The 12,657-nt window shown below is 38.1% G+C and overlaps 2 protein-coding genes across 11 annotated transcripts in view; one reads left to right on the forward strand and one right to left on the reverse strand.

Annotated features, from left to right (window-relative positions):
• Positions 1 to 11,705, reverse strand: part of metro (membrane palmitoylated protein 7-like protein metro) — a 43,878-nt gene extending 32,173 nt beyond the window's left edge. Inside the window, exons 1-2 of one of the 10 annotated variants that reach the window (XM_017626320.1) lie at positions 11,453 to 11,704; positions 10,423 to 10,534 (exon numbers count right to left, since the gene is read on the reverse strand). The gene's annotated coding sequence lies outside the window, so the exon portion shown is untranslated. Of the gene's footprint in view, positions 1 to 8,599; positions 8,777 to 10,422 lie in introns of those variants that run through there. The other 9 variants (XM_017626307.1, XM_017626287.1, XM_017626292.1 and 6 more) reach the window with 9 other exon arrangements.
• On the forward strand, positions 902 to 1,852 carry LOC108370775 (adenosylhomocysteinase-like). Its single transcript, XM_017626177.1, has one exon. It carries the CDS (start codon positions 917 to 919, stop codon positions 1,850 to 1,852), a length of 936 nt encoding a protein of 311 aa, XP_017481666.1. The 5' UTR covers positions 902 to 916.
• Positions 11,706 to 12,657: the final 952 nt, after the last annotated feature.

Here is a 12,657-nt window from a genome sequence, read left to right on the forward strand (position 1 = left end):
TAAACAAATGAGTGGAACAGTTTGAAAGAACCATTGCGGCGCGCCCCGGCTTAAGTAGTTATTTGGTGCATTCGCCGCTAGGCAACCACAAATAAATAAATAAATATACAGCTCTAATGATACGATGTAGGCGAATGTGGACACTTGCAGACAAAATGGAAACTTATTTTTTCCGCTACTTTGTTTTGCGTTTATTTAACGTCGCACAAAGTCGCTGCTCTCATATTTCATATCCCCATACAATACCCCTCTCCTCAATGCCCTTTGACAAACACTCTCATATAAAAAAAAATAAATTGCCCAGCAGACGGCCTTTGGCATGCACTGCCGATGTGGGTTGTTGCAAATTACGATATTTCAGCGAATTTGGCCAACGTGGCATGAATGAAAATATGCGAGCGCCAAAAAAAAAAAAATATTAAAAAGGTAGATATTAAATTTCTCAACTGTGATTAAAATCGCTAGAGCTACTGTAAACAACACTTCAAATTGAATATTTATGCAGAGTGTGAAATATACGAAAAGTGTAGAGTGGCTTTAAGAACTTTGGAAAACATCGTAAGCTCATTAGGAAGCGTCGATTCTTTTTAGAAATTCGTAAGAGAGTTTGAAGGTTGTATTATGAACAAGATTTATCGAAGTACATACAAGGGCTATGGTTAGGCTGAATGGACCATAATTAGTTTTAGGAAAGGCGCTGCTTGAGATTGTAGTTCCACAGTCTGCTGATGTCAGCCCCCGAAGAGCTTTTCAGAGCTATTTACTTTTTCCTTCATCTCCATTCAAGCCGGTTGTGAGTTCTGAATGTGAATTTGCGCCAAATTCAAATAATATAGTTCTATATCCTTAAATCGGCAACAATTATTTATTTTTTAAATTAATTCTTCAGTTTCTACTCAAACGCAAATAGGATAAAATGAAGCCACAATACAAAGTTGCCGATATCAACCTTGCTGAATATGGCCGCAAAGCTATCATAATCGCGGAGAATGAGATGCCTGGCCTCATGGCCATTCGTAAGAAGTATGGACCACAAAAGGTGTTGAAGGGTGCACGTATTGCTGGCTGTCGCCATATGACAGTACAAACCGCCGTATTGATAGAGACACTCGTGGAGCTGGGCGCAGAAGTTCAATGGTCAAGCTGTAATATATTCAGTACACAAGATCATGCAGCTGCAGCTATCGCGAAGACTGGCGTACCAGTTTATGCCTGGAAGGGTGAGACCGATGAGGAATATTTATGGTGCATTGAGCAGACCCTGGTATTCGCTGATGGTAAGCCATTGAATTTGATCCTCGATGATGGTGGCGATTTGACTAACTTGGTGCACGAAAAGTTCCCACAGTACCTCAAAGACATCAAGGGCTTGAGCGAAGAAACCACAACCGGTGTACATAATTTGTACAAAATGATGAAGGAAGGTCGACTAGGTGTTCCTGCCATCAATGTTAACGACTCGGTGACGAAGAGTAAATTCGATAATCTATACGGTTGTCGCGAATCGCTAATTGATGGTATTAAGCGCGCCACAGACGTCATGATCGCTGGTAAAGTATGCTGCGTCGCCGGCTACGGTGATGTCGGCAAAGGTTGCGCACAGGCGTTGCGAGGCATTGGCGGACGTGTTATTGTAACAGAAATCGATCCCATAATCGCTTTGCAGGCTGCAATGGAAGGCTATGAAGTTACCACAATGGAAGAGGCATGCAAGGAAGCGACTATTTTTGTAACCACCACTGGCTGCAAGGACATCATCACTGGCGCCCACTTCCTACACATGCCCGACGATGCATTCGCATCTATAATATTTCTGCTTATTATTTTTCTTAGTCACGTTTCTATGGCTTAACATTATTTACTATTATCGAAGCAGTGCACGATGGGTAATTTGATCCTTTTCTGTGGCAATAATTAGTTGTAACAAGTAGATTATTGAAAAAACATGTCATTTTTATTGATTGGCATATGATTTCCCGCAAAAAAAACTCTATCTTGACGGTCGATGGATATTAATGGGCAACTTTTTGATTAAAGTTTTACTGAAAAAGTTTGAATGCAGTTTTTTCTAAATATTTAAATTAAAAATGCAAGCAAAAACTATTTATTTATTCGTTTTTTATAAAAAAAAAGATACCGTTAATTGGTTTGAGGATTCCTTTATAAAATAGCAAGGACGAAACACAACTTTTTGCCAAAAAAACTGATCCAACTACCCATAGTGCAGTGGGTTATTTCGGTCTTCCATACGTACATACAAAGCCCCAGTTTAGGATGGCATATTCCCTGCTATTCCTTCCTAACACCCTTCATAATATGCTTGTCAAGAACGTATTGTAGCGTTGACTACAGCTTCAATGGCAGCAAGTCATCCGAGTAAGAACTCTTTCTGTTAACCAACGCGTTATATACAAAAAGTTTGGTACTACAAAAAGTTTGAATGAGAAACTCAAAAACTTTCCATCATTTTACATTGGGCTTCGCGACAAATCTAACGCGTACTCGATGCACGTGCGTGCAGTTTCCTCTTTCTTTTACATAAAGAATGCAGTATGAATATCGCTAATGTGCAAATGTGTTTGTTTTAATTTACAATTTTGTAAGTGTATTGGAGAATGCGTTAGGTCGGTTCTGCTGGGATGCATAGGTATATCCCCAATAGTGGGAGCAGACCAGCAGCCGAGACTTATGTATATTGCCATCGATATGGCTATCAACAATGAATATCCACTCTACATACTCTTCAAAATCCCATATCTAAAATGAAGAAATCCCTTATAGTTTGGACTTTTGAGAACACGTCGATTTCTCTGAACGACAATTCCACCCGAGACAAAGGGGTAGATGAAACAATGCATGGCCGGATTACCAGTATCCTTTGTTATAAAAATTACAACTAACATCAAACTACAGTGAAAGCTCTCATAGGCGGACGCTCTAATCAGCGGACATCTCCTATAAGCGGACACATTCTTGGGAACGCACAATTTTTGGTGTTTTCCCATACAAAATGCTATCCCATACACGGACTTTCCGATAAACGGACGCGGAGACTCAAACATGTCTCTTTATGAAAAAAGATCTCCCATAAGCGGACGCGAAGCTCTAATAAGCGGTAAACTTTAATTGTTTTTTAGTCTGATGTTGACTCTTGCGCATGTACATATGTATGTATATGTACTCAAGTACATACGCCCATATCCAAAGATGTTTTTTTTTCTAGATACAATTTGGCCTTGAGCGCGGCTGGCAATGAGTTTTGTCGGTAGAAAAGGGAACGCCATAAATTTGAATTTGTTTACCATTCATTCTGTTTATATCGATTCAAGGATAAGCTTTATAAGTTTAGGAACCTGCAATTTCCATTTTTTAAATTTGAACATTAAGATTATTTTTTACAAAATTCCCATAAGCGGACATCTCCCATAGGCGAACAAAAAGTAGGTGACCATCGGTGTCCTCTTATGGGAGCTTTCACTGTACTAACATCAAAAAAAATATCGATAGCAAAATCGATAAAAATATCGATAAAAAAATCGATGAATAATCGATGACAAAATCAATAACAAAATCGATGAAAATATTGATAACAAATTCGATAAAAATATCGATAAAAAAATCGATATCAAAATCCATAGCAAATAACAATATCCATAACAAAACCAATTATAATATCGATAACAAAATCGTTTAAAATATCGATTACAAATCGATAACAAAATCGACAAACATACCGATTATAATACCGACAAGTTCCGAAAATATCGACAGCCAAATCGATAACGATATCGATAAAAATTACGATAACAAAATCGATAACAAAACCTATAAAAATATCGATACGTCCCGAGAATCTCAAAAATCTCTAAAATCCCAAAATAGTTCCCAGCAGTGGCGGATCCAGCGGGGGTTTGTGTGTTAAACTACGTGTAGTAAGTGGCGGACGCACGGGGGGTGTTTTAATATGGCGCATATGTATGTATAATATGGATCCGCCCCTGGTTCCCAGATTGAATCTCGGTGTCTCTTGTCAATATCCTTTTCTCTATAATTACCTATATTTTAATCTTTCTTCCTCTATCTTCATCTTTACTTTTATCGGTATCCTCATCCTCCTCTTTGTCTTTACTTTTATGTCTATCATTTTCTTCACCTACATATTCTCCTTCATTTTTACCCTTACATATATGTAAAGTGTATAAATTTACCTTCATTTTTGCCTTTATCTTTACGCATCTTTGTTTTCATTTTGTGTTTTTATTTTTATTTTTGCCTTTATCCTTTTCTCTATCCATGTACGTACTCACCTTTACTTTCATTTTATATTAGTCTTTTTTAAGTCTTATTCTTTAGCCTTTTATTAGCAAAAAGTACTTGTTTCAGCTCCAACCATTTCCGTTGCACCATTTCCGTTGAATTTGCCAATTTACTCCCAACCAACCAACCGCTAAGTATGTAACCAACCAACTAAGTAAATCGCGGCACTTTTTTTAGGTATGTACGCATATATTAAGATACACATGAAATTTTCCCAATTGCAGAATGAGAAGCGTTGGTTTTTTACCATTACCATTGGCTTAACGGGGTTTTTCTCTTACCAATCTTTTAAGTATTTAATCAAACGAATGAACGCGTTGAATGAAAAGCTAATTGTGCACGCACATAACAGGAAACAAAAAAGGAATAAAACGAAAAACAATACAACGTGTTCCTCTTATTTGATCCCAAACGCTCGTACATCCCTCGTATTCAGTCTGCCGCTTGCATACGAAAGCAGTTTTCATTTTCCAAAACATGCAGCTGTATGTACGTGCTGGAGTCCATGCTCGACACTCCCGTTTGTATGCCACGTTCAACTTGCGATTTTTTTCGAGCTGTTGTTTTTATTGCTCTAGATGGGGGTGCGCTGATAACTGACATTGAACTCATATACATATACTCGTACAGTACGCCCTCAGTAAAAGCAACACTCAATTAACGCAATGCTTCGATTAAAGCAACACACAAATATTTACCACTAGTGAGCTCGTATTTGCCCGTATTCTCAAAAAAATGTAATCTTAGTAAACCATACGCAATAAGGTCATATGGTCTTATTTCCATTTTGTTTTGTGACTCAGCTATTGCAACAACCTCAATCAACGAAACAGCCACATATTTCACCGGCACTTTTACCGAGGGCGTACTGTACATATCTTTGTATATGGATGTATGTATATACATAAATACATAATATGTTTTTATGTATTGTACATTTACGCAAATTTAACAATAATAAAAGGAAAGGAAAAACTAAATGCAAGAAAACACATTGCCGGAATCGTTGTGGAAAAGGACGTTTCAAGACCTTGAACTAGTTAATTTAATGTTACTAATGGAATGACGCCACACAACGTTTTTTACATGTGCATTTTAACTCATGTGTGCCTTTATGCGCATACAATGTACATATGTATGTTAATAAGTATGGGTTAGCACGAATAGTTAAAGCGAATGCGTCGAGTTGCTTGCACATCAATTTAATGGCGGTAACATGCAGCCCATGACTGAAGCATTTAGCGCTAATATGTTTCTAAAAAATCTAAACATATGTACACAAATATAAATAAATAAGTGCGTATGTATGTGAGTTTGAAACAACCACGTCATAATACCAATTGAATGCCATCAATCTAAGAGACACCTTAAGAATTAAAATTGCGTAAACAGGGGGTTGCTGCTGCACCATAAATTCATATATAAATACATCTGTATGTATATATGTACATTAGACTGTATCGCAATAAAAAGGTTAAACTATTCCGACTCGTAGTGTCGGATAATAATATTTTATTTGGACCGCTGGCCAAAACCGCTGATAAACATTGGATATTATTAGGAATACGGCCGGGATATTGGTTACGATTTTACTACTGTACATCGACCTTTGCCGACGATGTATCCACAGAGACTGTGGAAAAGTGTTTAGTTCGCTGAAGCTCAACAAATAGCGGAAGACATTTCCACACAGAAGAATATGGAACAACATCGACGTTGAAATTATTTTCGCCAATGTTGACTGTAGACCCCGTGAGGGATGAACACGAACCTGAGGCAATTTTGAAGAATATTCCGGCCTTTTTTCAAACTGTAATACACTTTAAGGTACATAACTGTTCTCCTATCGACTGCTGGAGCCCTACAGAAACCCACTCTACTGTTTCGTTGTTGTTTTTTTTTTGCATTTGCTGAATTTCCTGTTCTCTACAGTAAGTTTTGGAGTTCTTTCTTTACTCCGTATCAACAGATTCTCTTAAAAAAAGCTGTGTTATAAACCAGGGACGTGAACCGGTTTTGAAACGGAAAACGCTTTTTTTATACTCTAACTGAACCATTAACCGAACCGAAATTTTCCACTAATGTTTGATCCGAACCGAAAACCGAACCACTTTTCATAAAATTTTAAAGGTTCGTTTCGACCAATTTTCAATTGATAAATTTGCCCCCTTTTTTTCTTTCTGTTAGATATGGTAATACCATGTTTGTTTACCGTGTGGCAATATCAAATGTAAAGGCAACCCATCTCATTTGACAGAAATTTTTTTTCTTATTTCCGAACCGTTGAACTGAACCGAAACCCCGGTTCAAAGACCAAAAAATCGCTTTGATGAACCAATCCAAAAGTGCGAAAACGGTTCGAACCGCTGAACCGAACCGACCAAATTTTTCATTCGGTTCACGTCCCTGGTTAAAACAGAAATGTCAGGTGGAGACCGTAAAATTCCACTGTTGAAACATATCTGGCTTGCCGAATTTCTCACCAACAACTGTCATTTCGAACTTTGACAACAAAATCTTCATTTTATATATATTTTCAACTGTTTCAGTGATTTTAATGTGCAAATACTACGAAATGATTCGCTTGATGCCATTTTGGAAATGAAATGTTAACACAGCAAGTTGCCCACATGAGACAACGGGACAAAGTTAAAACCGAAATTTGACAGAAGGCAGTAGTAGAAAGTCATATATGTAATGCTCCTATAGTGGCAGTAAAAGCTAGTACCGTCCGAAAACATTACAGTACAGATATATCAATAAACACGTATGAAACAAGAGGAACACATACGTGTATAAGTAAACATGTACACAACACATAAACGAAAACGGCACTCACGTACATAATACATTTACAAAAACGGTACTATACTATCTAGCTTTGATTTCGAAATCGTTACACATTAGGAAGTTTGCTTACTGCCAATATAGAAGTATTACATATACATATGTATGTAGAAAGTGTAGATGTGGGGAACTATTTTTTTATCGATTTTCAAAAATTATATAGTCCTTACCCACCAAGCAAAACATGGGAAATAGGCAACAATCGTCAATGGCAACAAATTGGCCACTCACCGATTTATTGGTGGTGACATCACTTCGTTCATGTCAATTTGGAATAAATAAGTTCTCAAAAATTCCAAAACTTATGAATATGGCGTCAACAGTATTGTCCAAAGGCATTTTAATTATGACCAAGGACAGGATGGAAAAATAGGAAGCCCCGTAGCGAGAAAAAGAATTAATTCCGATTATAAGTTGCCATTTTGTATACAAAAAATAAGGCGTGGCCTAATGAACGCAAAGCCCAGGCGGTGCGTTAGCGCCATCTGTAGCTCGTTTCTGTAACAATTCTCTCACGTATATTCTCTACCAGTAGAGAAATAATCGGTAGAGAAGAGTTACAGAAACGAGCTACTGGATAGAGTGATATTGATTCTACGCAAGCAAAGGAGGGGTGAAGTTATGCCGCCTTTTGCGGTGTAGGGACACAGCACTTCCAAGGCGAGCAAGTCGCCTTTATAAATCTAACGTCCTGCAAAACAAAGCCGAAGCTACATAGGTAAAGAGTGTCTAACTCTTTTGAATAGAATTATGGCAGTAATCAGTCCAAATTCAATGAATTTAAAAGAATATGCTGGAATGAAAGTGAACATACAAAAATCAAGCATTTTTTAACAAATGTCCGGTCTAATGATTAGAAGGAAGACTATGCGAGGAGCATTAGATTTCACATCTCAGCAAGGTCCTTCCGATTTAGGCCCTTACAAATACCTATACATTTTTTATCCAACACGCTGATAGGCTTTAACCGAACCATACGAGGTTTATGGTACCAAAATGAAAAGTTTTGCTTTTAAATTTGTTTCACATCTCGTGATGTAGCCTAATATACATACATATTTTCATACTTACATATATGCACATTAGGGTGGTGCTTAAAAAATCAAATGCACATTTCATTTTCATTCTCACAGATATCACATATACATTGTGGTCCCGATTGGACTCCAAAAATTAAAGATATTTTTTTTTCATTGAATACCCAAAATCGAAACTACTAAAGTCGAGGATATCACATATAAATTTTGGTCCCGATTTGAGTCGGTTATGACATCTTCATAGGGTAATCTGAACTTTAACCCCTGTGCGACACGCCTTAACCGCATCCAATCGGGACCACCATTTATATGCGATATCTGATGTAAAAATTGTCTTGCTACATTTAAGGACCACCCTATTATACATCCATATATATAAGACAAACATACATACATACATGGATATATAGTATGATCCAGTGGATAACTTGATGCCTTACTGCCAACTTTTGCCACACAACAATCAGTTATTTTAGTTTGACTTTGATTACAGATTTTCAGTTTTTCGTTTTTGCACACCAAGAAGCCTCTAAGTTCGAGTTGCATAGTTCTAAGCATTCGTTGTTGAGCGTCTGTACTACATATACGTACGACCTTTTAAATTATTAAGAACTTTTACTACATATAGTATGTATTTTATAGTTGTATAATTTTATTATAAGTATGTGCGTTTGTGCGTTTTTGATACTTACACTTTCGTTAACAATGTCAGTGCAGTTGCACTTGTAAATTTCCGCCGTTGTTGCGACACAGCTCAGTATGAGATTGCATGCGTCAGCAAAGGAATTTCAATGAAAGGAAGGAGATACTTTTGAAGGAATGTCTACATAGATGTGCATGTATTTACATATATGACAAGTTAGGTCTTTGTTTTTTTTTTTTTTAATTTCGTTTAGTGGAAGAAGACATATATTTCAATAAATGCATATATCTACTCGTGTGTATGTGTGTATATGGCAGTAGTGCAGTGGAGTATTTGCCAAAGCATTTTAATTCCATATTTTATTTTCTCTGACAGCTATAAGAGCTGAGAAAAAAAAATTGTGTTCCATAAGAAAAATATCAACTCAATATGACGTCACTGCATTGACGGATAATGACTGCTAAAGCTAGCTTGAGATAAAGGACTATGATTTGAGGGCATTCACCTTGAATTTCCGGGTCCTTAATGGGGAAGGTGCCTCTGCCCGGCTGGTTGATGTCTGCGGGAAGACATAGGCTGGACAACACTGCCATCTCAGAAATGCTATGGACGGTGCAAGGCAAGGTAAGCGTGGAGCCTTGCGACGTCTACTGCAGTTGCCACGTGAAAGAGCGGAAATTTGGTGTTGGACTTGTGGTGGGAGAGAGACTCCGTCAACGGGTATGACCCGCGAGAAAAGGATCGACACTCACTATATATTTGTAGATTTCTATCCCCGCAAAACTAATATGGCTGTGTAAAATGACGTTGAGCAATACCACCAGATCTGTCGGAATTGGGAAGGACCTCTCCAAACCGCTTGATACCAAATGAGGTTACAGACTCCCTTTCTTGTGATTTCTTTAATCTGATGTTGGAGAAGATAACAAGAGCCGTAGAACTGAACCATTCTGGCACAATGCTTTACAAGAGCTTACAATTGCTTACGTATGCCGACGATGTCGATATTATCGGTTAAAAACAAGGGCAAAACGCATAGGTCTGGTGGTGAGCGAGGTCAATAGACAAAACGAATCTCTTGACACACGCGTCACTGTTGACAGTAATGAGTTTTAAAAAGCTTTATTTGGGAACCATCATTAACACCAATAATAATGTCAGCCTTCAAATCCAACGCAAAATTACTGTTGCCAACAAGTGCTACTTTGGACTGAGTAGGAAATATAGCAGTAAAGTCCTCTCTCGTCGTAAAAAAAATCTCACTCTATAAGTCGCTAATCATGCCGATGCTGGTGTATATCGCTGAGGCATGTCGTTCGAATGGACAGAAACGCTCCAGCTCTGAAAATATTCAACGCGGGTCGCGATGCTGATGACAGAGGAAGAGGAAGGCGTCCTCTGCGTAGGAAAGGCCAGGTGCAGAAGGACTTGGCTTCACTTGGCATTTTAAATTGCCGTCGGTTGGCAGAGAAGAGAAACGACTGGCGTGCTGGTTTGGACAGTGCCAATAAAGAAGAAGAATGTAGCGGTAGTACAAAAACAAAAGCTTACATGTACATGCAGGATTATTACACTTACCTCAGCAGAAGAAATTTAGAAGGGGCTTGTTTCTGTGCTCGGTTGTTCTTCTCGCCTTGGCTAGTTGTATTTAGTTACTTCAGCAAACAAATCGCACACAAATCATTACACACTAAATTAAAATTTTATGAAACACTCACTGGTTGGTATTTATGAACAAACAAATCAATCTACGTACATACATATGTACATATGTGTATGTAGGTATGTATGTGTTTGCCCACTGTGTACACAAAACACGTTGCACCCCTCGGTCTTTGCTTCTTTCTTTGCTTTTGGTTTGTTCGCATGTGTCACATAAATCTGCAATTACAAGGTTTCAGTGTGTATTAGCGAGCTAGAAATTCTATTTTGTTTTGTTGATTTTGATTTTATTTTACTAAATATTCTTTTAATATAAGTATACTTTTGTTGTTGTTGCAATTTTATAGTTATGTGAACCGAGCACTCGTCTACACGTCACTACACCCTTTTCATAAATTGCACAACTGTCACATTGGGTTTTTGCCACCTTGCCTGCCTGCCTGCTTGCCTTAGCCAAAGCGCCTCAGCTACGCCAGCACTGCCGTCTTCGAGACAAAATTTAAATTATGAAACTTTTTTGTGTTTTCATATTACCCACCTATGTAGTATGTATGTATGTATGCATCGAAGCATATACTATAATTATTTTAACATCTCATTTTGTAATCTTTTGAGCACAATTGCAACTCGAAAAATGCGTACGGTATTTATTTTCGTACGAAATCTTACAATTCACGTCACTTCACTTGTTTCGAATGCTCCGAGCGAATTATTTTTAACAACAGCAATTTTTTGGTCTGCTATTTTTAGCTGTAGACGTGTTTTTTGCACGCTTGTCTAATCTGCTGCGAGGGGGTCTGCTAGTGAATCGAAAGTATCAACGACCTCAGAACTGAAGTACTGCGGAGCAAACCAACACAGATCACCAACGCCAAATAGTAAACGACCGAGTGATGCATTTGGCTTTTGCAAAACTCAATAATATTTTTACGCACTTTGCACTAACCGAAATTCCTCATATCAGTCTAGGACGTATGTAGGCTGGCAGACTCCCTGTGAAAAATGCAGAATATTTCTTTGTAATTTCTTTTATATATTTTTTTGGCTTCACGTCCAACACTCTAACCAACACAACCGTGCCACGTTACCCATCCGTCTCAAACGCGAATCATTTCTGAATTGTATTCCGAGTTCCGTGTTTCGAATGGACCGCAGGAGCGCTGACAGTGAGAGGTTGGTTGCACTCTGGCAAAGTGTCGCTCTTTTTTGCGCTCTGATGGCAACTGTCAGCGGCTGACGTTTGATGCAATTGGCAATGCCGAGTATTCTAGGGTTGAAATGAGCATGTCTTTGCGAGCAACTCTGTGATAACGGTTGTTTAGTGGAAGAGGGATGCATAGCTGTTGCGAACACAGGGTGGTTTTTGTAATCTATATTTCGTATGAGTTGATAAAATACAAACAAAAGTCCTAAAACGAAGGCACTAAAAACATGGCACAACAGGCATCTTAAAATTTTCCAGACATTTGCAATTACACTCCTTAATATAGAAAGGTCCTATGTAATGTTTTTGCTTCTCTGCTGAGTTGTTATAAAACTTCATAAAAATTAAAGCTCTTTGGCTACGAATGTTTTAAAAACACCGGTTTTTAATAAATACTGAAATTAATTTACTGGTGGACTACATCATCAAATGGTCCGGTTGCGACCGGAAGTGGATTAAACTGACCGGAAATCCATTTATTCCGATTCTGAGGATAAAAATATGTAACTTTTGCTTGACACTTTTGGCTCGGAAATGCCTCTTTCAACCTCAAAGTGACCTTCGAACATCAACTCGTCCTGGACTTCTTAAATGAGTGAGTTTTTATTGGAAAACAAAAAATATCTATATCACCAAGTCGGGGTTGCTCTATCTTTAGGTACAATTACCGAGTTCTGGTTTCCACCGGAAGTGAATTAAACAGACCGGAAGTCCATTGGGCGTTTATTACCGCGCAGCGGGTACGTGGGTAACGTCCGGAGAGGTAGTTTGCTTAAACGAGGTGGATTAAAACCAAGGCACTAGTAGTGACCGTAAACAACCTCAATTAGACTGAATGCACCGTCTTCGCTAAGCTTGCTAGTTGAGACGGAATTTAGAAGCATATGCATATGTATGTATGTATGTACACCTCCGGCAAAAAGTAGTGGCACTGCTGCTTTTTTTAC

Source organism: Rhagoletis zephyria, unplaced genomic scaffold (genome assembly GCF_001687245.7).
Source record: "Rhagoletis zephyria isolate East Lansing unplaced genomic scaffold, Rhagoletis_zephyria_1.1 Rzeph_scaffold_00064, whole genome shotgun sequence".
In the NCBI taxonomy this organism is placed as follows: domain Eukaryota; kingdom Metazoa; phylum Arthropoda; class Insecta; order Diptera; family Tephritidae; genus Rhagoletis; species Rhagoletis zephyria.